Genomic DNA, 25,574 nt, shown 5'->3' on the forward strand with positions numbered 1-25,574 from the left:
ATCATTCACCATCCCTCTTGTCACATAACTTATGACAAGACGTCACCTTTCCTAAACTTAGCCTTTTTCCCGAGTGCTGCAGAAGGGAAGACCTGGTGTCAAGGGGTCTGGATTCAAACCACAGGACACTGAATTCATTTAAATAGGTGTAGTTTATTAATGCACACACCAATACAGTTCAACCAGAGCAACAGCTCACAACTGTGTACTGGACATTGCTAGGCCCCGCTCATTGCAAAATCCACATGGGCTGGTGCACAAGTGTTGGAAATGCTTCGGTCTGTGGGCCCTGACTCAGGCCATTTTACACATAATTGTTCCTATTTTCCTTGAATCTATTGGGTCCTATGTGAAGAATACACTTGGGGAACTTGTTAAGATTAACAAACCTCATAACCTACAGAACATAACAGGGTATGTGACCAGCACCACACAGTTCAGCGTCAGAGTTTTTTGTTCTTTGTTAGTGTTTTTCTTGGCATCCATGATGTGGAGGCGTATTACAGAGCAATAGGAAAGAGCTGGCTGCTGTGTAACAAATTCACTGCTATTAAGGTAGGTATGGGGGCAAGACCTCAGCAGTAGCCCTTAAGATGGGAAGGAGATGATGTGTTTGATAACTGAAAGGAGCTGCCTCAGCTGTGTTTCTCTGCCTGCTCAGTGCCCATTCAACATCACTCTGTCCCTGAAGAGGAACTCAAGGTCTGCCCCCTGCTGCCTGTGAGCCAGGAAGAGGCACAGAAAGGCAAGGCCACAGCACTGGTTTCCAATCCCTCAGTAATGCTGGATTTCCAATAATGTACTTGTATACACAAATACACTGTGGTAAGTTGCAATAGATACTAATCATTTCTCACATAGGGCAGCAGTTGATTGCCTACAACTAATTCTATTAAAAAAAAGAAACCTGGCTCCTGTAGAAATATACAAAGAAATATCTAGGATGGTGGGGGATGAATTCTGCCATGGACTGAACTCGTGGAAGTGGGGTTGGGAGAAAGATGCTGGTTAAATAGCCCACCAGGTTCACATTGTGTCAACTTGATTTAATCTAAGGACAAAGAAGTGGAGTATCTCTGATGGCTTTCTTCTAGTCCCTTTAGAGCATCACTGGGGTTTGAACTCAGAACTTCACACTTCTTGATGGGGCAACTACACTCAAGGAAGCTTAAGACTGTCATAGGCACAGTATTATGCTATATATACAGAGTAGATAATACTAAGATGTTCAGATGGTGATGTCCATTTGTATGCACTCTTAATGTGGACCTAAAAAAAGAGAGATCAAGGTCCTTAAAATAGAAAGATCAGTTCCAGTTGTTTTCTACCATTCCAAACAGAACGACTGGTAGGGAGAGAATGGTAAATAATCGAGAATTCGTAGATGATGCTTTGAATGAAGTGTGGATTTCTGTGCTGGTTTAAAACAGGGTCTCAAGTATCACATGTTGCCCTCTACCTGGCTGGCCAGGATCACGTTGAGCTCAGATAAACCTCCTTTCAGTTTGTAATAATTAGGCTTAAAAGAGTGGCCTCCAAGGACTGTGCACACAGCATTAGCCTTTCACAGTTGAGGTGTGTAACCCACAACTATAGTTTTAGCCATGTTTTTCCATGTCTACCAGCTATTTCAGATTGTTGCTGTTCTATGCCTGATAATCAAGGATGCAGAAAAATAACCTGATACAGAGTAAGGACATGGTGATCACATCTTTGCCTCTTCCGTACATACTGGATGAGGTTTGTTAAAATTCCAATATTGCAAAAAGCTTTATATAGGGCCCATCACATTAAGGGTCACTATGCACTTTTCTATCTAAAATGGCCTAATCAGAACTGACTCCCATATAACACTTCCTGCAATCCTCATATGAGAAGCTTGAGCTTTTAGTTTTGACTTTTTCTTTTCTCGTTCTTTCTTATTTTTTGCTATATAAGTTGAGACAAAGGTAGTTAAGGCCATGAATTTGCCCCCAAAATTTGAACTACGGATGTGATCAATCAGTGTTAGTGGGTGCATTCTATAAAGTATTCATTTTTTACTATTATAAATGTGTTTTACTATGATAAATGTGTTACTACTTTTGTGTTTGGTGTGGTGGCCATTTCCCAGTGTACAGGTGCTGGGATCTTGCTCTATCCACTTAATGATGTTTATAGCCTCATTTTAGACATTTCTGTGCACCCTCTATATCTCTTGTTTATTTTATTTTTCTGATAGAAGCTCATGGTATATCTCACTCAGACCTGTCAGCAGTGCTCCTTTAGCGACATTGGTGCAGAGAGCAGAACCCCACAAGCAGCATGAGGTTCCCTTCACTGGTGTCTCCAATATTGCATTTTCCTCTGCCAACTGGTCTCCACACTTTTCCTAGCACCTTAAAGACTTCAACTCTTTCTCCTAAGGAATTTTCTGGCAATTGTTGATTGCTAAGCACATGACTTCATGAGTGTTCCCCTAATACACACGCATGTTGTAACCTACCATGCAGACTATTTCTTGATGTGATATAAAGCACCTGTACAGAATGAGACAAGAGAACTTTTGACTGCATATTCAATCTGGTGTGAAATCTCAGGAATTTTTAATGGCTAACATTGGTGAATGTGGACAATTTGAGTTATGATGAGACATTTTTTGGGAAAGATTTGAAAGGAAACATTCATTTAGATGCATAGGAATTACTAAGGTTTTTTATAATCAAGCCTTGAGGAAAATTTGGCTTTGGAAGCAGGAGATGCTCAGTGGCTCTGCCCCAGGAAAGGCTCCTGGAAAGGGCACCTCAGCTTATGCTCAGTACAGGGAGAACATTAGCAGGGAGGCAAAGTCTGCTTCCCATGACATCTGCTGTCCCTTCTTGGACATTCTATTGTCTCCTAGAGAGTTCTGGCATCCTCTGTGATGTCACCAGTGTTGTAGTGACAACCAGTGCCCTAGTTTCTCTCAGTCTGAGTCTGGCGGTTACAAGCTAAGACATGTTTTCCTGTCTTCACAAGCGTTTTGGGAGGGGGAACGTCGATTCTGGAGAGACTAGAGTGAAGGAGTCTGGCCTTTCGTCTCAAAGTAATGATGGACAAAGACAGCACTTCTGGGGAATGTGGAGTAAGTTCTGGGCAGTGTATTTTGAGCTTCCTGCCAGGGTGGCTGCAGGCTTACGCTGACCTTTCTAGCAATGGGCCACAACAACTGGAGCATCTGAAAAGGAATTGAATTTCCATGAATATCACAATTCCTGAAAGTCAGGATTTCAGAACTTTAGTTTCCCCATCCCCACTGGGAGGATATGGTAAGGCCAATGCTATTATACTGTGGACTTCTGGTCTTTACTTTTCAGTTCATTTGTTCTGTTACATTGATATAATAACACCATCAGTAGTCATGGAGGGTCCACCTTGTCTGAGTTTAGACAGGGCAGCAATGTATTTCACTATCATTGCTTCTTTAAATACAGTGGGTATCTGACAGTAGTAACAGGGAGAGATTGTGCTCCAGGCAATAACCTTATGTTCTTAGACCTTCTCTGATTTCTTCTAACTGGCAGGGTCATCGTTAGCTTTATATATTAGAGTGTGTGTTACAAACATGTTTCTAAAATACCAAAACTATTTGGAATGTGTAGACCAAGATTCAGCCTGTAACCTATTCGCACTTCTGGGGCATTTGGTATTTCACATAGGGACACTGATAAGTCTGTTGAACATATCCTCCCCGGAAATGCGTTTTAAATCCAAAGTTGTTGGCTTAGAGTATCAGGGTAGGACATCTGAGTGTCTCCAATCACTCAAGTTTTCTGGATGGTGAATTTATCATCTGAGTTCTGAAGCCACAGGAGTGAGGGTCCTGAAACCAAGCTGTACCCTGTTCAGCTGATGATAATCCTGGAGAACCCATCTCCGTGGTACATGTAAGCACGTGATGTCCGGCATAGGGAACACCTGGCTGCTTATGTCTCTTGGTATCTATAGAGTAGTGGGAGAACTGAGATCCACTGAGGAGGCCTCTTAAGCATAGACCAATCGCCTAGCAGTGACACTGGGTTCCTGGCTTATTCTCCTGTTTAGGCCTCACTGAGGTCTATGAACACTCTATGCATTCTCCCCATGCAGGTTCACTTGTGTTCTTCTACCTACAGACGCTGGGAGAGAAACATCATCCCCTGGCACTGAACTAAGCGAGAATCAGGCCAAGAAGGAAAAGGAGAGGCTGATTAAAGAGCTGCAGCTCATTACAGAGGAGAGAAATGACCTGAGAGATCGCCTGAGGTTTCTGACAGAGAGATCCATGAAGAACAGGTATGAATCGCTCCAAATGCTCTTGTTTCATTCCTGGGTCTGCAAGGTCACCTTCTTATCCTATTAAGGTTTTGGGTTCTAGAAAGCTGTGCCTCCCTAACCACCCTGTGCTAAACCTCACCTCCCATGTAGTGGAGATTCAGAACCTGACCCTTCCTGAGGAGTGAGATTGAAAATGGACTCATCTGCTTCCATTTATTTAAAAGCAGAACTTGTGGTCTGAATGAAGAATTCAGGGATAAAGTCAGGGAGAGTGAGTTCCCAGTGTGCATTTGCAAAGCCCTTGACAGCTTGTGGCTTTGCAAGATTGTAATTGCAGTGAGTTTATGGTGAGTCTCTGTACTTGCTAGGCAGGTGACTGAGTGCTGGAAGATACAGGCAGTAGCCTGGGGTAATTTAGGACCCACCCTGAGTTCATATATTCCTAAATGCCGATGTTCATTGTATTCTATCATTTGGGGCCAGGTCACACTTCAGGCCAAATCCATATTATGAAGACCTGGAGAGAATGGAGGAGGCTGTCATGTCAATTCTGCACAACTTAGAGATGGAGAACACTGAGGTCCATGAGAACAACCATAAGCTGAAGAAGGAGATTACCTTCTCTAGGTAAGTCCTGGTCAGAAAGGCTATCACTTGTGGAATGGCCATTTCTGACTTTCTTTGTTCTGGGTTGGACGGTCTTCAGCTCTGGTTCTATCTCTTGTGCTATTTACCCATCAGTGTTCCAGGGTCATTAGGACTCAGTTTTCAGTTCCATAAAAGACTGTTCCTCATCCCAGGATTGTCTAGGCATCTTCAAAAGGCTCTAGAGAGAACAGCACTGATTGAAGTCAGCAGAAGTTTATTAGGCTGACCTGGACCTATGGTGTCACACCAGGTTTTACAACACTCAGTGCGTGGACCACATGGTTAGCATGACCTTCTCTTGGTTCTACTGACCTCTTTTGAGGGTGTTGGCCCAGTACTAATTCATGTTGCCCCCATGCATTGGGCTTTCATGGATAGTTGTGGATCCATGTTCTTTCTCAGAGGTGTGGACACTAATTGGTGTCAGGCCAAGCAAACAATTTATTCTTCCCCGAATTAACTCTTTATGTTTTGTGCAGCAGCCTTATATGTATCAAGATGCATTTTATTAAGTCTTCATGGGTATCTGGGACCTGGTAGAGTTAGTGGGACTTGGGAGTAGGAATGGGAGAAAGGGCCAGCATGATCTTACTATGCAGACTGTATTTCCAGAAACCTGCTCAGCCAGCTCCTGATGGAGAACACATGTAGGAAGAAGTTGGTCCCACTGAAGCAGGAGAGCAAGGAGGTACATCTTGATTGTGCACTGAACCAGAAATATTTGGTTGACTTTAACAAGAAAGATAAAGACCATCAACGGCCAGAACCAGCATTATCAGGTAGGGAACTGTTAGCTTAACAATATCTGATAAAATTTCCAATTTGATACATCTTTGCTTTCTCCTACCACCTTTCTAATTTACACTCACAACCAGCCAACCACCTCATGTAATGGAATTGTTCATTGCTCTGCCTATGCACAAGTATTCTGGGAAGTTAACCACTTTTCAGAAATTGAATTATTGTGCAAGCATATTTTGCTGCTCTTTTTGAAGCTGCAGTCTAGAAATGGTGAAAGATGAATAACATATAATATTATTGCATATCCATGTGATACATTGGATCCTATGTAGAGTTTTGAAAAAGTTCTTGGTTCTTTGACAAATGACACTCTGTGGTCATGTGATCTCTTGTGTAGGAAGCACCTTTGGGATAAGAACCAAGTGCAAATGTCAAATTAGTACTTGTCATTGGCTTTATCCTTGGTGACATATGGACATCTCCTTTCTTCCTGCAACCTGATGAGGTCTCTTGCCATTGCCCTGTTCTTGGTTTGCACTGGTATAAGTCTGGGTCCCAGATTGGCAGCCCACATTACTGTGAGGCTTGCTGGAGATTTTGCCCTGCCCACAGAGTTAGCAACAATGATATCACTTAAAATGTCCTTGTCGACTGTCCAATAGAACTGAGGTGGTAGAAGGCAGCATTCTGACAGCTGGCTTGCATTTCCCCACCAAATCAGTGTCTGAAAAACTGCCTTCCTCTCCCAGGTCTCAGAAAGTGCAAGAGAGCTGGAATTGGACACACAGCAGTAAGAGAGCTTCCTGAAGAATAAGTTGCTTTCTCAGGAGTCCCTGATGACCAACATCCTGAATGGTAACAACATTTTTTGGATGAGTATTCTTCCTCAGAGTTAATTTGTCATTTCTTAGAGACCCTAAATTTATATACCACTAAGCCAGCCTGACTGATTGAAGTCTTACTTTCTTCTCAGAAAACAGCACTTGAGAGACAACTTGGGGGACCGCCTTTCATTATGTGGGCTAGAGGAGAAACAGCAATACATCTGTGCTTCTAAATGTTCCTTAAGAATATGCTTTTAGAAATATTTTTGTTATGATTTTAATTGAAGTTTTCTTTTTGTTGTTTCATATTTATATGTTCTTGTTACTATTTTTACTTTCAAATATTTTTAAATATTTTTATTCATTTTAATCCTGTTTTGTTGTAAAAATGTATTTGTTATGAATAAAAATTGAATTCTATCTCTTGACTCTTAAGACCATCATTCTTACTCAAGGGTTCTGTCCCCTCCTGTGGACTTAGAACTGACAGCTACACATGGATCTCTGCATGTTCCATGGATCCTGGGCTAATAAGTGAATTCAAAGTCACCAAGGGGTACTCAGTGTGACAGTGTCTTTTGTGTGGAGAATGTGGCTGTTCCTCGGACACACACTTTATGATGTAATCACTGACACACTTTACCCAATTGTTAGGGTCCATGTGGTTCTTCTGAGAGAGCAGCAGGTGCTCTACCCTGTGAGTCATCACCACATCTCCTGCAGGTGGCTTTTGTTATTCCACATGAGGTGCTTTATTAGGTGGACAGGATCACCTATGATTAAATAGAGAGATCTCAGGATATGTGTGTTCACAGGGAACTTACTGAGCTGTGCGTGCTCAACGTGTTAGGTTGCCAGGCATCCCTACAGGGCTCTGGTGTCCCCACTGCTCAGTGTGGGTCAGGATCGTCCTCCAGCATCACTTAGTGTCCATATTAGAGCAGATCATTCACCTGTTATCAATGATGACCATATGTATTCTGCACATCTGATAAAATACAGAATAGAAACTAGCTTCTTGTAGGCCAGCTTGGCATAATCAGTTTTTTGATTGTTAGCAAGAAAATTATTGTAATCTAAGCAGTTTAGGGAGGAACCTCAAGAGCATCCATAGTGAATGTAGCCTGCAGCTGTGAACACAGGTTTCTTTTGGAGAGCAGGCCTGTGCAAGCCCAACCTAGGTGGGACAGTTCAAGCTGCCCTTTTTCCATGGCCAATCTGGGATCGTATTGAGAATGTATTTTTTCCAGGTGACTGATTTCCAATTTGTGGAATTCATCTAACTTGCTGAGAGTGGAGGTGACTCAGAGAGTTAAAGTACAGAAGGAATAATCCAGTATGTCCACAAAAGCTTGCTGTCACCCCAGGGCTTTTAAAAGCTCAGCAGCTAGAGAAGCAATGTAGTATTTGGTTATTCTCATGCTTAGGTCTAGTCATTCACTATAAGCTGACCATGACACAAAAAGTGTCATCTGTGTCAAAACTAGTTGTAACTAGATTTACACCACACTATCACATCACTACCGTATTTGAGGTTCTCAGTTACTATCTAAGAACCTGGAAGAGGCCTGGGTCTTGCTACACAAACTCATAATTTATGTCTTCATGACACTGTGTGCTTTGTTTTGTTGATGCTACCATTGGCATACAATACCTTGGATACTTTGTGCTGACATCTGTGACATGAGACAATAGTTCATGTCATCCTATCCTGAATAAAATGTCCTTAGAGTACAGTGTAGTGGGAGGGGCCTTCTTTTCCTGTGAGATAGCAAAACATTTCCAGTCTTCAGTCTAGTCTGACAGCCATTGTCCAGTACCTGTCTTGAGTTGTCCACATTTTCAGCTGAGAGTCTTCATCCAGGCTGCTCTATAATTCTGTAGAAGATTAATAGGGTTCCAGCCCTAGGATTTAATTCAGTGTGACTGCACTTGCCGAACATGCTCAAAGCCCTGAGATCCACCCTAGCCCTCTGTGCTTTAGAGAAAGAAAATAAAGAACCACATTGCAGTTGAAGTTTCTCATCCAACAAAAGGAGAGCCTGCATAGGGCCTTTAAGTAACTCTAAACCCCAGCTTCTGCCCACAGCTCCCTCCATCAATTCCATGATTGGTGTGTTTTCACTACTACTCACTTTCTTCTGTGTGCAAAGAATGTGCACCATGTCAGTAAGTGTGTGTGTATGTGTGTGTTTGTGTGTGTGTGTGTGTGTGTGTGTGTGTGTGTAGTCCCTAGTGAAAACTGTCGAGATACATGCAGACTCATGCTACTACTGTCCCATGGCACCTTGCAGGGAACCCTGAAATGGTGGCTACTTTAATACAGTCTAAACCGGGTGTGCATGGTTTCTGTAAGGTCACCACTACAGAGAGCAGGAAAAGCTTCAGTAGTCACATGGATGTGATCAATCAGTGTTAGTCATGCCCTTCCAGCATGGTAGACTGCAGGTTGTCTGTCCCCAGCACTTTGCTCTCTTGTGCCCAAACAATGCCAAGGTCAGGGCCTTTGAGCCGTGAGGCAGAGGCTCACCACCCTCAGTGCTGCCTAAGACCCCTAAGACTGTCTCTTTTGGGTGTGTGCGTGCTGGACACTCATGGATCCTGAGATCTCCGCAGCTGAGGTGAAACAGTACCGGAGCCATTGCAATGTGGGCACACATTTGGTTTTGGAGCTGGGCCACTCTTTGACTTTTATTGAGTGGAGAGACAACTGTTGGCTGAGCCTTTGGTGATCCGGATGGCCCCTGGCCACGTCAGCAGTCAGCAGTATCAAAGCTGAGCAACCAGTGTTTTATGTTTCATTTTGTCATCGCTGGTCAGTGTTCTGATGCCACAGCACATGGCTGGTCTCAATCTCCCCATGTGGCCACAATCCCTAATTGATATTGCCTCCACTTCCCAAGTGCCACTGGGATTTCTGTAGAACCCCTAAGGCAGCAGCAAGCAGGAGCTCCTGACTATTCCCTCCCTGCTCTCTGGATCTGCAAGTCGTTCTGTGTACATATGGCTATGTCCTCATATACTCTTGATGCCATGATACCTTAATAAACACTTGAATCATGCCCTGATGGCCAGTTTTCAACTGCTACCTGACACCATCTATAATCGCCTGGGAAATGAGGGACAGTCTGGATCAGACTGGCCTTTGAGCATGACTATGCGTGACTGTCTTCGTTGCTGTGGGAGATGCCAGGCAACCTCTTTTCTGATCCTAGAGTCCCTATACCCAGCCACTTGTCCCCTCTACAGCCAGACCCTACTTCTGCTCCTAGGCACTGTCTTGGACTTCCTTCCCTCAGGTGGCTTCTCTCCTTTGGTTGCTACAGAAACCTGTTATGAGGAAAGGAACAGGGAGTTAAGAGTTCAAAGCCATCTTCCCACTGATGTTCTTTCTCAGAGGTCAGTGGGACACTTAAAGAGTTTTGTGTATACATTTTATTAAGCAAGGGACAATCATGCATCAGACACAGGAAACTAACAGCACATCTACTGGACCTCCTTCAACACCTGGGCATCTCTTCTGGCCTGTGCTTCTGTGTGCTGAAACCTGGGGACCAACTTCCTGTGGGGTTTCCCAGGGTGACTATGCACATTACTACACTGGCGTAAATCCTCAAAACTCACAAACATCAACAGGACTGCCACAGGAACGGTTCTACATCAACAGATACCACAGATCAGCAAGCAGAAGCATGGGAGGGTGGTGCTGTGGCTCACACACTTCTCTTTCCTCACTAGGGCAGGTGATCCGCTGAAGAAAACAAGGGGGCAGCTGGATAGAACAGGAAAACTACAACCCAGTCCTTGCATTAAACACCCAAGCACATTTAGACTAGAAGAGAGAAGTTTGCCAAGAATGAGGGCCACTTTGGGCATCCATCATCAATAGCCCTGGCTGTCTAGGCCAGCATCAGATCCAGCAGTCTCCAGGCAGGTGTCAGCCAGGCCCTCAAGGGCACTAAGAGCATTAACCATGAAAAATAGAACAAGATCTCTGCCTCTTGCCTGCCTGACAGCCAAGCATGTGTCTGCTCTGGCTATGCTCACCCTGGGACCCCTGCTAGATATTAAGTTATAGAGACCTGATAGTTGATTAGGTCCCTGTTCGAAAAGGAAGACACCGGATATTTCCCTCTGGCATCCATATGTGCATGCATGGTTGTACAAGCTGGTAGAATCTCTCTCTCTCTCTCTCTCTCTCTCTCTCTCTCTCTCTCTCTCTCTCTCAAAGTTTTGAAGCACAGCAGAAGAATCTCTGGGACTCTAAGCCTGAGCAACCTCATCTGTGAGCCACAGTTTCTGTGTGAGAGCTCCTTTGTGTGAGAGGCATAGGGTGACTGAGGAAGGTTGCTGGTGTCCATCCCTGGCCTGCATGTGCATGCATACAGAGACATGGACACATGCACATGCTGAGTACCCCTCATCCAATCCTGAAATCTGAAAACACTGAATTTCAAATCCAGGCATTCTCCTAACCTACACCTTCCCTCAGGAATTGGAGATGAGGCCTTGCAAGAATCCTCAACCAGTGAGACTGGCCCAGACCTTCTGAGATCCATTCTGCCCCAGGAGAACACAGCAGGTGGTATCAGGACAACACAGAAACTCAAGACTCCAGCCTGATGCAGGGACCACCTGCTGGGTTAGAAGACTCAGCATCAGGTTCCTGAAGGAAAACATCACCTCTGAACACACGGGGTCGCTGTGGCTATGCCTTCAAGGCATCTTCAGCAGCAGCTTAAATGGACTAGGGATGACTATGGGAATCTGCCTGCAGGGTGATGTGAGAATCCTTTTGCTCAGGCTTGATCGCTAGATGTTGCCACAGAAACCCTTGAACTCTTCTTGGAGTACAGTCCAGGCAGAGGCTGAACACAAAACATTCTGATTATGAACTGAGTTTAACAGATAATCCGGAACCTGAAGGCCACAGGCCCAAAGGTCTGCACTGCAGGGGTGAGGCATCACTGAAGGGATGACCACACAGTGCAGGGGTGAGGAGTCACTGCAGGGATGACCACACACTGCAGGGGTGAGGAGTCACTGCAGGGATGACCACACAGTGCAGGGGTGAGGTGTCACTGCGGGGATAACCACACACTGCAGGGGTGAGGTGTCACTGCGGGATGACCACAACTGCAGGGGTGAGGTATCACTGCGGGGATGACCACACACTGCAGGGGTGAGATGTCACGGTGGGGATGACCACACAGTGCAGGGGTGAGATGTCACTGCAGGGATGACCACACACTGCAGGGGTGAGGTGTCACTGCGGGGATGACCACACAGTGCAGGGGTGAGGCGTCACTGCGGGGATGACCACACACTGCAGGGGTGAGGTGTCACTGTGGGGATGACCAGCAGTATCCCAGACTTGGCCTGGGAAGAGCCATTGACACCCACATTTTCTGGGGCAACATTGTCTCCTGAGGATAGAGTCAGGCCAGGAGCAGCAACTGATGTTCACGAGAGACAAACTTTCTTCACCTCCTGCCCATGCTGGCCCTAGGATCTGGGCTTTTTTGGTGACATGAGTGCTGAGCCTCCCAGGTAGATGGGTTTTCAGGGGTCAGGTGGTGATTGTCACCAAAGATATCCATAAGTATAAGTCATACTGTACTAATTCCCATATTAGATCCCTTCTCACAGGTCACAGAGGCCATAGTGGGTCCTAAATGTGGAGTCAGGTTCCTGTGCACTTTTGAGGAGACTGGTCAGACATTTAGGCTTCGTGATATTTTGTTGGCATTATTTTGGGGGGATTTTATTTTTACTGTTGGGGCCAAACCTGGGGCTGCCATGTGGAGGGAAAAGCTTTGCCATAGCTGTAGATCATCCCTAATTATAAACTCCTGAATTCTCCCAATCCTGGAACTATCTAGGTCCCTCACATGATGCAACCTTTGGGGCATTCCTCACATAGAATCATGGGGTGGACTGCATCCCAAAGAGAGACAGTGGGAAATGTTCCCCAGTGTCTCCCTGTGGCTGTGACGATGGGAGTACTGACCAGTGGATGGCAGGCCCCATGTGAAAGCCTTTTGGTTTCTACTTGAGTGGAATCTTCACCATGCCTTTTTTTTTTTTTCTTGAAACACAGGTTGCCCTGGAACTTACAGTCTTCCATCACCCTGACTCAGTTTCCCATGACTGGGATCATAGGCTTAAATTACTATGCCCATTTTTCTTTTTTGTATTTATAAATCTGCTTATAAGCCAGAAGGATCCAGAATGTAAAATGGTGCGGTCCAAGGCATTTCCAACAGGGGATTCTTGACCTAGGAGTATCCAGACCAGTGTTTATTGTGTGGCTACTTCATTCCCATAACAGCTTATATTTGACAAAGAATTCCAAGTTGTGATATCACTGGGCAGCAGGCGATATCCCACACAGCAGGACTGACTCAGGTTGTAATTAAGGCTGGAGAAACTTACTAGGACCCTGGTAATCCTACCACCCTGGGGCCTTTACATAGCCTTAATCTGATCTTCCCCCCCCCCCCCCGGTGCTATGAATCAATTGCTCTTGAAGGTAGATTTGAATTTACAGTCACTGTGAGGCAGGAGAATTAGGACCCTACGGTCACTCTGGACTCCATAGGAAGAGCCTGTTTCAATAGTAAAAGAGGTCACCTGTGAGTTCTTACTGTCTTCCCTGAGGCCTTACTGCTGGAGTTAGAATAGCTGTCTCACCAATTGAAGTAGAGGGCAGAATGCTGGTGCCTTCTATAGTGAGGACTAGTGACAGATGGTCTATGGAAATTCTGGAAAGGTCTACAAGTATTTATGTCCTGTGCATGGGAACTGCTGGCCTCCCTGTGTCCTTTGCCTTTATTTTGCAGTCCATGGGGCACCTGGAAATGTCCCCAAACCAGGCTGTACACAGGGCCTGTCCCATGACTCTCACTTGCGCTCAGAGCCTGCCTGATAGTCATAGGTCTGACAGAGTCCTGACACCTGCAGAGACCACTATAAGGGACCCTGCAATCCCATACTGCCCATCAGTGTCTATAATGTCCCTATACGACACTGAGACGGTCTAAGCTCCTTCCAATCTTTATGCTGCATCAGAATCTGACCATTGCTACTTTTGCTCCTCTCATACCCACACTAGAAGCCCTGTACCCACACTAGTCCCAGCTGGCCTGTTGCCTACTGACATCTCATGGACTCTGCCCCAATATTCCCTCTTTGCCTGGGTCCCTGCAACTGTGTCCAGTTCTGGCTGTTTCCCTGCCTCCCCACCTCCATTTTCCAAATGGCCACATTGACACATGGGTTTCTGGGTCTCCCACTCCTCGGATGCTGGGAACAGGTTCATTCTTTGCTGTTTGAATGGTTGTCCTAACACTGGAGGACCTTGCTTCAAGTAGTGGCAGTCAAACCTGGTGCTGATCGTGTCAGATCTGTCCAGGCTGTCTGTGTGACTGTGGAATGCGCCTCTGTTTTGGCTGAGTGTTATTTACCTCCCTCATGGCCATGTGATAATCCGACCATGAGCATGTTCATTGTTTGGAAAGAAGGGTGTGGAGGACATATGCTCCTCATCCTAGCATTAGTGGAAAAAAGACATAGGTAGATGATGCATTCTAGAGCATCCTGGGGTATAGAAACTCTGCCTCGAAGAATGCAGGTGGAGCAGGGCTGGGGTTCAGTTGGTTGCCTAGCAGCCTACCACATTGAGCAGGCACCGCTCAACCACCTGTACATACACATCTCCTGAGATCTCTCTCCTAAATGGGAGGTGATCGTGTCCACCTAGTACAGCACATGCCCTGGAAGGACAAAAGCTACCTACAGGAGCTGTAGTGATGACTCCCAGGTTAGAGCATCTGCTGCTCTCTCAGAAGAACCACGTGGTCCCTAACAATCATCTACAATGGGGAATGCTATTCCCTCTTTTGGATCATGAGGGAAATGCACTCAGGAGTGGCCCAGACATACATTTGAAAAAAAAAGATCCATTGAGTTACATGATAAAAATAAATATAATCAGCAACAATAAAAAACACAGCATATGAATGAAACAGCACCTATAAAAACCTATTTCCCAAAATGACGTTGATGGTCATTATCTTTGTGGTTTAATACTAATGCTGTATTGGAAGAAAAACTGAGGCACATGGTTCTCGATTAGGATTATTCTATATTCCTTTGTGAAAGTTGTCATTTTTTCTGCAGCTCTACAGGCATGAGTGTGTGTTACTCAATATCTGGTGCACACAGTCAATAAGGAATGTGTGTTGTAGACTGATATAGACTAGGATGAGCAGAACACATGACAGCATGGATACAGTATGTCAGTGATTACATCATAAAGTGTGTGTCCATAAAAAAGGTCAAATTATCCACACAAAAGACACTATCACCCTGTGTACACCTTGGTGGCTTTGAATTCCCTATTTACCCATGCTGCCTGGACCATGCAAAGATCCATATCTAGCTGTCAGTTCTAAGTCTACAGGAGGGGAAAGGACCCTTGAATAAGATGGTCTTAAGAGTCAAGAGTTACAAATCAATTTTTATTCATAAGGAATACAATTTACAAAAAACAGGCATAAAATGAACAACTAAAATGGTATAAAAATGAAAAACAGTAACAAGAATATATAACTATGAAATAACAAAAAGAAAACTTCAATGAAAATCATAACCAAAAACATTTCTTAACAGCATTTTCTTAATGAACATTTAGAAACACAGTTGTAGTGCTGTTTCTCCTCTAGGACAAGACGTCAAGGCAGTCCCCTCAGATGTCTCTCAAATGGTGTTGTCCGTATGAGAAAGGAGAAGGACCTCAACCAGACAGGCTGGCATACGGATACATAAATTTAGGGTCTCTATACATTGAGGAAATTATCTGAGAAGAAGAATATTCCCCCAAAAAGTCTTTGACTGTGAGGATTGTCGTCACAGGGAACTCCTGAGGAAGAAACTCACTCTTCAGGGGGCTGTCTTCCTGGGATCCGTCCTATAGCATGTCTCCTGCAGTTTCTGAGACCTGGGAGGAGAAGGCAGCTATTAAGACACTGATTTGGTGGGGACATGCATACCAGCTGTCAAGTTGCTGCCTTCTGTCCCCTCAGCTGCATTGGACAGACAGCACTGATCTTTTCACTGAAATCATTGCTGATATCTCTGCAGGCTGGGAACATCACCAGCAACCCTCACAGTACTGTGGGAGAACCAGCTGCTCCTCAGACTCTACCATTGCAAACCAAGAATGGGGAAATGGGGAGAGACCTAATTGGGGTGCAGGAAGAAAGGAGAAGGCCACATGATACCCAGATGAAAGCCAATGACCAGGACTCATTTGCCATTTTCACTTGGTTCTTATCCCTACAAGGTGCTTCCAACCATCACATGACCCCTGTATGACCTTTGTCACACGACCAAGAACTCGTTCAAAACTCTTCATAGCATCCAATCTGTAATAGGGAGATGCAGTCATGTGATATGTTATTCCTCTGTCACCATTTCTGGACTGCAGTTTCAAAAAGGGCAGAGAAGTATAATTGCCAATAATTCAGTTTCTGAAGAGTGGTTAACATCCCAGAATACTTGTGCATACACAGAGCAATGAATAACTCTATCACATGAGGTGGGTGACTGACTGGGTGTGGGGAGATTAGAAAGATGATAGGGGAAGGAAAGATGTATCCAATAGGCAAATGGTATCAGACATTGTTAATCTGACTCAGCTGCTTGTTCCTACCACATTTTGCTGGGTCTGGAGGTTGCTGGCCTTCTCCTGTTCGTCTTCATCCTTCGGGTTCAACTCAAACAAATATCGCTGTAACTCCTTGCTCTCCTGCTTCAATGTGACCAACTTCTTCTTCATACATGCCTGGTCCATCAGGAGCCGGCTGTGCAGGTTGCTGGAAACACACTCTGCATAGTAAGATCCTGAGGCCTCTTCCTCCCATTCCAACTGCCAAATCCCACAAAGTCCACCAGGACCCAGATACCCATAAAGACTTGATAGAATACATCTCCATACATGTAAGGCTGCTGCACAAACAGCAAATGGCCAATCCAGGGAAGAATAAATTGTTTCTGTGACCCAAGCACCAATAAGAGTCCATGTCTGTCCAAAAGAACAAGGGATCTACAACTACCCAATAGAGCCCAATGCATCGGGACAGCATCAATTAGTAGGCAGCAAATAACCACAAGAGGTCAGTATGACCAAGGGAGGTCATGCAAACCATGTGGTCCACACATTGAGCTTTGTTAAACCTGGTATGACCCCAGAGCCGCAGGTTGGCCTAATAACACTCTGATGCCTGAATCTGTGTAGTTCTATCCAGAGCCTTGTAAAGATGCATAGACACTGTGGTGAGAAGTCACAGTCTCTTAAAGAACTGAAACTGAGTCCAAAAGACCCACAGCACAGTGATATTTAAACAGCAGAAGACATGGACCCAGAGCTGCAGGCTCTCCAGTCCAGAACAAAGAGAGGCAGCAATGGCCATTCCACAAGTGAGGGGCCCTTCTGACCAGTACTTACCGATAGAAGTTAATCTCCTTCTTGAGCTCCTGAAATTTCTCACGATGTTCAATGTTCTTTGTGTCTAAGTTGTGCAGTAATGACATGACCTCTTTCTCCTTTATCTTCAAGTTTTCATAAAATGGATTTGGCCTGAAGTAGGGGCTGGCCCCAGGAAGATAGAACCCAATGAACATCGAGGTTTAGGATTATATGAACTCAGGCTGTGTCCTGTACTACCCCAGTCCTGGAAGGACACTTTCTGAATTCAACATATTTGAATTCTTCAGCTTCAGAAACTTGGAATTGTGTGCCCAGGACCACAGAAGCTAAGAACCCAGATAAAGGGTTCCCTGGCTCACTTTTTTCAATCAGGAGGGCTGGATCTGCATTCAAACCTGTTATGCTGTCAAGAGCCTAGGCCACAGAGCTTACCCAACCACACACAAACACACACACACACACACACACACAAACACACATCCAGAATCCTCTGATTTCATTTTTCCTGTTTTGACAAGTGGAATGCTACAAGCCGAATAACTAATATTCTAGAGGCAGACAGTACACATAATTCTGGAGATGAGACCAGATATTGCCACAAACTTATAATCTGCTCAAGGCATACAAATGTATAGACAAATGTGACCACACAGGCAAAGAACTGTACTGTTGAAAGTGGGGCTTCCAAAATAAAGTACTTACACCTCCATGAAACTATTATACAGGTATATCCTGAGGTCAAAAAACAGACCCCTAAATTCCAACGGTGGAGGGACACAGAAACATATAAAAGTTGTGCATATGCATGCAGACCTGTGCACATACAGACACACAAACTGGGACACACCCACAAGAAAAGAAAATTAAACAGACTCAGAGAATGAGAAAGAGAGACAAATATGGAAAGAGCACAATGAGAATCAGTAGAAATGTATGCACCATTAATGTCTCAGAGTTTAAGGCACACAGACAAGAAGGAACAGGCCTGACCCTCAGGCCTTCTAGGTAAGCATGGAGATGAACAATGTGGGACCTGTCACCTAAGGGTGCTGCCGTGAGATGATAGCATTCAGTCACCTTCCTAGCAAGTACAAACACTCTCCACAAACTCACAGCACCTAGAACCTTGCAAAGCTACCACCTGTCAAGGGCTTTCCAATTGTACACTGGGAACTCATGCTCCAGTGACTTTACCCCTGAAATTTTCACTCAGATCACAAGTTCAGATTTTCAACAGGCAGAATCAGAGAGTTCATTTTCAATCTCACTCCTCAGTAAGGGTCAGGTTCTGAATCTCCTCTCTATGGGAGATGAGGTTTAGAACAAGGTCCTTTGTTTGGAGCAATGCATACCTCTTGTTCATGGATCCACCTGTCACATAAAGGAGGCGATCTGTCAGCTCATTTCTCTCCTTGGTAGTTAGCTCCAGTTCTCTATTCAGCCTCTCCTCTTCCTCGTTGGCCTGCACCTTGTTTAGGATATTTTCAGGGGATGACGTCTGTCTGCAGGCCTCTATAGGTAGAAGAACACAAGTGAACCCGCATGGGGTGAATGCATAGAGCATACACAGACTACAGTGAGGTCCAAACAGGAGAACATGCTTGGAAGCCAGTGTCACTGCAAGGAGTTTGGTCTATGTGTAAGAGGCATCCTAAGTGGATCACAGTTCCCCCACTACTATATAGAGACCAAGAGATGTAAGCAGCCAGGTGTTCCCTATGCCCGCCCACACAGGCTTACAAGTACCAGAGAGATGCCTTCTCCACGATTATTATCAGGTATGCAGGCTACAACCTGGTTTCAGGACCCTCACCCCTCTGGTTTCAGAAGTCAGATCATCAATTCAGCATCCACAATGACTTGATTGATCAGGGATACTCAGATATCCTACACTGTTACTCTAGTCCAATAACTTTGCATTAAAAAGTCATGTAGTGGGAGGGCATGGTCAACAGACTTATTAATTCCCCCTACTGAAATGACAAATGCCCCAGAAGTGCCAATAGGTTACAGGCTCTTTCTCTACCTGCTCCATATAGTTTGGCTACTGTAGAAAAATATCTGCCACACAGAACCTCTAATATATGAAGTTAAGATTGGCCCCGTCAGCCAGAGGTAGTCAGAGGAGTTCTAAGAATATAAGGTCATGGCCAGGAGCACAGTTCTCTCCCTCTTACTACTGTCAGATAGTCACTGAATTTAAAGAAGCAATGAAAGTGAAGTACATTGATGCCCTGTTTAATTCAGAAAAGTTATACCCTCCATGACTCCTGGTGGTGTTATAATATCAATTTAACATACCGAATGCACTGTAAAAGTAAAGACTAGAAGTTCACCCAATAATAGCAGAGGCAGTGCCATATCCTCCATGTGATTATGGAGAAACTAATGATGTGAAAACCTTCACTTTCAGGAATTGTGATAATCATGGAATTCAATATCTGTGGAGATGTTCCAGTGGTTGTGGCCCATTACTAAAACGGCCAGCGGAAGACCCACACACACACCCCTGACAGGAAGCTCAACATACACTGCCCAGAACTTACTCCACATTCCCCATGTCCTGTGTCCATCATTACCTTTAGGTTTCGTTTGCTTCACTCTAGACTCTTCTCTAACAACATCAACTCTCCCAAAGCACCTACAAAGACGGGAAAACATGTCTGTGGATATATCCTTTGGACACTAAGAGAAAAAGTAGGGAATTGGTTGTCACAACGATACTGGTGACATCACAGGGATTCCAAGGTCTCTCTAGGAGACAATAGAATGTCCACGAAGGGACGGCTGATGTCACGGAGAACAGACTTTGCCTCCCTGCTAATGTTCTCCCTGTACTGAGCAAAAGCTGATGGACCCTTTTCAGGGGACTTCCCTGTGGCATAGCCACTGAGCACCACATGCTTCCAAAGCCAAATTTGACTCTAGGCTTGATTGGAAAAACCTAAGTCATTGCTATGTATCTAAATGAGTGCTTCCTCCCCAATCCCTGCACAGAAATGTTTCATCCTACCTCAAATTCTCCTCAGTCAGCAATATTACCCATTAAAGATTACTGAGAAATCACACCAGTTCCTATAAGTAGCCAAAGAGGTCTCCTGTCTCATCATGTGCAGGTGCATGAAATCACACCCAGAAATAACCTGTAGGATAGGTGGCAATGTGGGTGTGTGTTATAGGTACAACCTGAAGCTTTGTGCTTAACATTTGACAGTTGCCACCAGATTCTTTAGGAGAAAGAATTGCATTCATTATGGTCCTGGCAACAATGTGGTGATGTGTTAGGAGAGGAAACTGAAATATTGGATCCACCAGTGAATGCACCCTCAGGCTGAGTGTGGGGCTCTCCTCTTTGCACTTAAGTTACCAAAGCAGGATTGCTTACAGGCCTCTCTAAGCTATAACGTGTGATTTCATCTGAAAAATAAAATAGTCAGCAGATGTGGGGGGGGGTGCAGCCAAAGGAGTAGGAGAAGCCTAGAGACATAACTCAGTGGACAGAGTAAGAAACAACATCTTCACTCCTGTTTCATGGATCACCCCACAAAACACAAAAGCATGTATCGTACTAAAAAAAAAAGCCAGTTATTTTATTGAATGCATACACTAATACTGTTTACAGTATTAGTAGCAAAGCTCAGATTTTGGGGGCAGATCCATGACTTGAACTATCTTCCTGACAACATATAAATCAATCAATCAATCAATCAATAAATAAATAAATAAATAAATAAATAAATAAGAAAAAAAACCACAAAAATAAAAAACACAAAAAGCACAAGCCTCTCATGTGATGTTACAGAAGAGTGATCCAGTGGTCACTTCTGACCAGGCCATTTTAGCTATGACAGTGCATAGTGACCCTTAATTTGATGGGTCCTATATAAAGCTTTGTGCAATATTCTCATTTTAACAAACCTCATCCAGAACATACATAACGACACAGGATATGATTGCCATGTCCTTGCTGTGTATCAAGTTATTTTTCTGTGTCCTGATTGTCAGGCATATTACACCACCAATCTGAGATGGCTGGTAGACTTGGAAGAAAGTGGATATGAAAGATCCCCGTTTGATATCAGTACAGCCATTTCTTAAGCATGAGAATCTTTTAAGCTGGCCCTCGCTTAGCCCCTAGACGTTAGACAATAGACCAGAAAGTACAGAAAGCACATTCCCACCCACTCTCTAGGAAGCTGCCCGACCATAAGAACAGAGGATATAGAACATATTTACTGCAGGGCAATTACAAGACAGGAAACATCTCTGGGAAGCTGACTGATCACTATAGAAGTGAGATGTCCTTGGTACTGAATGCAGCTGTGCTATAGGCTGACATCGCTATAGCCTTGTCCTGGGAACCCCAGAACAGAAACACCTGCCAAGACAGATATCCTTGGTCCTTGTCCTGGGAACCCCAGGATAAGAAAACATATATCAAGTCAGACATCCTTCCTACTGAAATAGCTACATTGATGTGGTTACGGCCTTATCCCAGGACGAGAAACATCTGCCTAGTTATCCTTGGCACTGAAATAGCTGAGCTAATGAAACTGTGTGATCATAAATGACTGTTTAAGCTGTACATTTCTGTTGTTTGAGGCTCCTCACATCCCTCCTCGTGAGGACCGTGTCGAGCCCCAGTGCATTGGTATCCCAAAGTAAACCTCTTGTTTTTACATCAAGACTGAGTCCTGTGTGTTCATGGGGTGGTGATTGTCCTCAGGACTGGAGCGAGAGTCTCCTCTGTCTGAGGGTCTTTCAGATAAAGCTATAGTTGTGGGTTACACACCTCAATTCTCATTGGCTAATGCTGTCCTCACAGTCCTTGGAGGCCCCTTTGTAAGACTACCTGTTGGAAAGTAGAAGCAGCTTTATTTGAGCTCAAAGTGAACCTGACGAGCAACGTAGAGAACAAGATGGGGTAATTGAGAACCTGTCTAAAACCAGCACAGAAACCCACCCTTCATTCAAAGCATCATCTACCAATTCTTGAATTTTTACCATTCTCTGCCAACCAGTCTTTCATTCAGGAAAGGTAGAAAAAAACTGGAAATGATCTTTTTATTCTAAGGACCTTGATCTGTCTTTCCTTAGGTCCACGTTAAGAACAAATGAAATGGGTATCACCATCTGAACAACTTAGTATCACCTACTCAGCATTTCTAGCCTAATACTGTGCCTATGGCAATCTCAAGCTTCCCTGAGTGTTGCTGCCCCAGCAAGAAGAATGAAGAACTGAGGTCAAACCCCACTTAACCTTTCAAGGGGTTAGAAGAAAGCCATCAGAGATACTGCACTTCTTTGTCCTTAGATTAAATCAAGATGATACAACGTGAATCTATTGGGATATTCAACCATACATCTTCCTCACAACCCCACCTATCTGAGTTCATTGCTTGGCAGAATTCATGCCCCACCATCCGAGATATTTCTTGATTCATTGCTGCCAAGGGCCAGGTTTCCTGAATTTTGTTTTTTGTAGAATTGGGTGTAGTCAATCATAGTTGCCCTCTGTAAGAAATGACAAATATCTATAATAACTGACCACACTGGACTTGTGTATACAAGTACAGTGGTGGAAAATTCAGCATAACTGAGGAGTGGGAAATCACCACTGTGTCCTGGCCTTTCTCTGCCCATATCACAGCTCACAGGCGGCTGGGGCAAACCTTGAGTTCCTCTGTAGAAACAGAGTGATGTTGAATGGACACTGAGCAGGCAGAGCAACACAGCTGAGGCAACTCAATTCCAGCAACAAATGCATTATGTGTTTCCCATCTTAACAGCTCCTTTTGAGGACTTGTCCCCACACCTAGCTTAAACACAGCAATTTTCATACATGCCTGCCTGCTATTTCATATTGTTGCTGTAATACGCCTCCACATCATAGATTTCAAAAAAGAAAGAAAATAAACCTGACAGTGAGAAAGGTGATGCTTGTCAACATCTAGTGTGTTGGGGGCCCAGGTATGGTCACAAATAACCAGGACACAGGGGATGCAAAGCAAAGGCAGATGCAACTGCATGCAGCTGCAAGTTTATTAACCCTTATACAGGCATGAATATGGATTACCTCACTTTCCCTTTTGGCAAGATATAATAAGATCGTTATTCCCATGATATCAGGAACGACTGAGGCAAGACTAGGCAAAGAAGTGAGAATAAGCAAAGACTTCTCCTTAAAATATCTGTATAGCAAGTCACCCCTCTTGCTAGTATCACAATCTACTTGTCATACCCCAGAGAGCATGAGAGCCACTTCCACAAAAAACGGACACAGTACAGCATAGTGTAAGGTAAAGTGAGAAAAACATTTTCTTCTCAAGGGCAGCGTTCCAGCCCCTGCTTGCATCTCTCAGCCGTCTTTCCTTGATCCTGTCTGGGAAGTGTATCTCAATGATTCCTCAATTTCTCTCTTTGTCCTTTTGTTTTAAAAGTAACACTTTCTATAACATAGCTAATTGTCCTTGAAGGGGTTTAATCATGCAAAAAGAAAGCAATATAATATATAATGTATGCAACCTTTGATGAGTGTATCTATTTTCTTAGGGGTATTATTCAGATACCTTCCCAGATCTGGATTTAACTTTGGTAATTGTTATCTGTCTACAAAATCAACAATATCGAATGAATATTCCAGTTTTCTGGCGTAAAGTCCTCGGGAGTAAGAACTAATGATTTTGGAATTTGCTCGGTGTCTATTGTTATGTCCCTCATTTCATTTCTGATTTTTAATTCATGTATTGTCTCTCTTGTGCATTGTTAGTTTGAGGAAGGGGTTGTCTCTCTTGTGGATCTTCTCAAAAAAAAAAAAGAGGAAGAAAAGAAAAAGACAGCTCTTGCTTTCCTTGACTTTGTATTTTTCTCTTTGTTTCTAAAGGCTTGATTTCAACCCTGAGTTTACTCCTTTCATCAGATCCTACCAGACTCTCTATGGGATGAGGCTTTGCCTCACTTGGTAACAGCAGCATGGAAAAAATGAAGCTTCTGCTGATCTCTGTTGTGGTGTTGCACATCACAATCTCACCGAAAACCATGCATAGCCTGGTTTTAGGCTCTATTAAAGCAGCCCAGTATTTCAGTGTTACCTGCAAAATGCCATGGAACGGTAGTAACATAATTCTGCATGCACATCGACAGGTTTCTCCACGGTCTTCTGGGTCATTTGATAATAATTTATAGTGAGTTCATGGATGAACACACACACACACAAACACACACACACACTTTACTTACATGGTGCATATTCTTTGCACACCAAAAATAAAGTGAGCGTTACTGAAAATGCACCAATAGTGCAATCGATGGAGGGAGCTGTGGGGAAGCTGGGGCTTAGAGTTACTTAAAAGACCGGATGCAGATTCTCCTATTGGAGGAGAAACTTGATAGACAATGTGGTTCTTTATTTTCTTTCTCTAGAGCACACAGGACTAGGGTGGCAGCTAGGGCTTTGAGCATGTTTGGCAAGTACTGTAGCACTGAATTAAATCCTAGGGCTGGAACCCTATTAATCGTCTACAACAATTACAGGGCAGGCTGGATGACGACACTCAGCTGACAATGTGGACATCTCAAGACAGTCACTGGACAATGGCTGACACACTTGTCTGAAGACTGGAAATGTTTCTCGATCTTGGAGAGGAAAGAAGGACCCTCCAACTACACTGAACTCTAAGGAAGTTTATTCAGGTGAGGGATGACAGGGACTGTTTTGTCTCACGTCACACATGTCAGTAGAAAATACCCTAGGTATTGGATGCTGCTGTTAGCATTAACAGAACAAAGCCCATAGTGTTGGGAAGGATAATAAATTATGAGTAGGATTAGAAAACCCCAAGCCTCTTCCAGGTTCTAGGAGAGCAAAAAAAAAAATACCACGAAATACAGCATTAATGTGATAGTTTGGTTAAATCTAGTTACTAGTTTCTATTGTGATACCTATTGTCAGTGCCTGCCCCGACAGTGTGTGAATATCAGGTGTAGGTTTGTGGGGTTGAAAGAAAACACTTACACGGGTCACCCCTTTTTAGCGAGTGCCACCAAGGCTTTACTGAGATCTCCTTATATACCAGAGGCAAAAGCCGTGGAAAATCAACAAGGCATGTGAAAATCCCCAAACAGGAAAATAGGACAAGTCTGTGTGGTGAAAGTTCCAGCCCAATCAGGGGCATAAACAGCTTCTTAAAAACAAGAAGCAGGAAAGCTCAGTGGGGAGGAAGGGTGCCATGGAAAATCCCAGCCCCAAATCAGGGGCTAAGAGCAGCTGTCAAAGGTGTAAACAATTTCTTCCTATAGCAGGCTGAAAGGCTCAGCGAGGGGGGAGGGAAACACCAAGGTAGGGCCCAACAGGAGCCTTCACTGGTGGCTCTAATGTTTCACTTTCCTCTGCCAACTGGCCTCCACACTGTTTCTAGCACCATAATGATTTCAAGTCTTCCTCCTAAGGAATTTTGTGGCAACCGTTGAATGCTAAGCACAAGGCTTCATGAGTGTTCCCCTAACACACACCCATGTTGCAACCTTCCATGCAGGCTATTTCTTGATGTGATTTCAAGCACCTGTACATAATAAGACAGGAGAACATTTTGACT

At 44.2% G+C, this 25,574-nt stretch overlaps 3 protein-coding genes across 6 annotated transcripts in view; 2 read left to right on the top strand and 1 right to left on the bottom strand.

The window, feature by feature from the left end:
- Positions 1-25,574, top strand: part of LOC147998880 (disks large homolog 5-like) — a 115,540-nt gene that overhangs the window by 42,658 nt on the left and 47,308 nt on the right. The window lies entirely within an intron of this gene.
- LOC147998882 (disks large homolog 5-like) lies at positions 2,905-6,908 on the top strand. Its single transcript, XM_087595759.1, has 6 exons — positions 2,905-3,103; positions 4,134-4,293; positions 4,759-4,902; positions 5,536-5,702; positions 6,414-6,519; positions 6,638-6,908. The coding sequence occupies exons 1-5, from the start codon at positions 2,977-2,979 to the stop codon at positions 6,476-6,478; spliced, it is 663 nt and encodes a 220-aa protein (XP_087451885.1). The 5' UTR covers positions 2,905-2,976; the 3' UTR covers positions 6,479-6,519; positions 6,638-6,908.
- LOC147998883 (disks large homolog 5-like) overlaps positions 14,991-25,574 on the bottom strand; it is a 46,489-nt gene continuing 35,905 nt past the window's right edge. The window contains exons 2-6 of one of the 4 annotated variants that reach the window (XM_087595876.1): positions 19,560-19,665; positions 18,333-18,492; positions 16,999-17,142; positions 16,204-16,366; positions 14,991-15,489 (exon numbers count right to left, since the gene is read on the bottom strand). In XM_087595876.1, the coding sequence (XP_087452002.1) occupies positions 15,460-15,489; positions 16,204-16,366; positions 16,999-17,142; positions 18,333-18,492; positions 19,560-19,641 (579 nt within the window). In that variant the 5' untranslated portion in view covers positions 19,642-19,665 and the 3' untranslated portion in view covers positions 14,991-15,459. Of the gene's footprint in view, positions 15,490-16,203; positions 16,367-16,998; positions 17,143-18,332; positions 18,493-19,559; positions 19,870-25,574 lie in introns of all 4 variants that reach the window. The other 3 variants (XM_087595880.1, XM_087595878.1, XM_087595879.1) reach the window with 3 other exon arrangements.

This window comes from Rattus norvegicus, chromosome 19 (genome assembly GCF_021556685.1).
Source record: "Rattus norvegicus strain SHRSP/BbbUtx chromosome 19, alternate assembly SHRSP_T2T, whole genome shotgun sequence".
NCBI lineage: Eukaryota > Metazoa > Chordata > Mammalia > Rodentia > Muridae > Rattus > Rattus norvegicus.

Excerpts from the sequence above, each read along its gene's own strand:
- LOC147998882 (XM_087595759.1), top strand. The coding sequence starts at position 2,977 with ATGTTTTCCTGTCTTCACAAGCGTTTTGGGAGGGGGAACGTCGATTCT. Across the intron at positions 3,104-4,133 it reads GCACTTCTGGGGAATGTGGA|ACGCTGGGAGAGAAACATCA; the intron begins GTAAGTTCTGGG and ends TTCTACCTACAG. Across the intron at positions 5,703-6,413 it reads GCCAGAACCAGCATTATCAG|GTCTCAGAAAGTGCAAGAGA; the intron begins GTAGGGAACTGT and ends TTCCTCTCCCAG.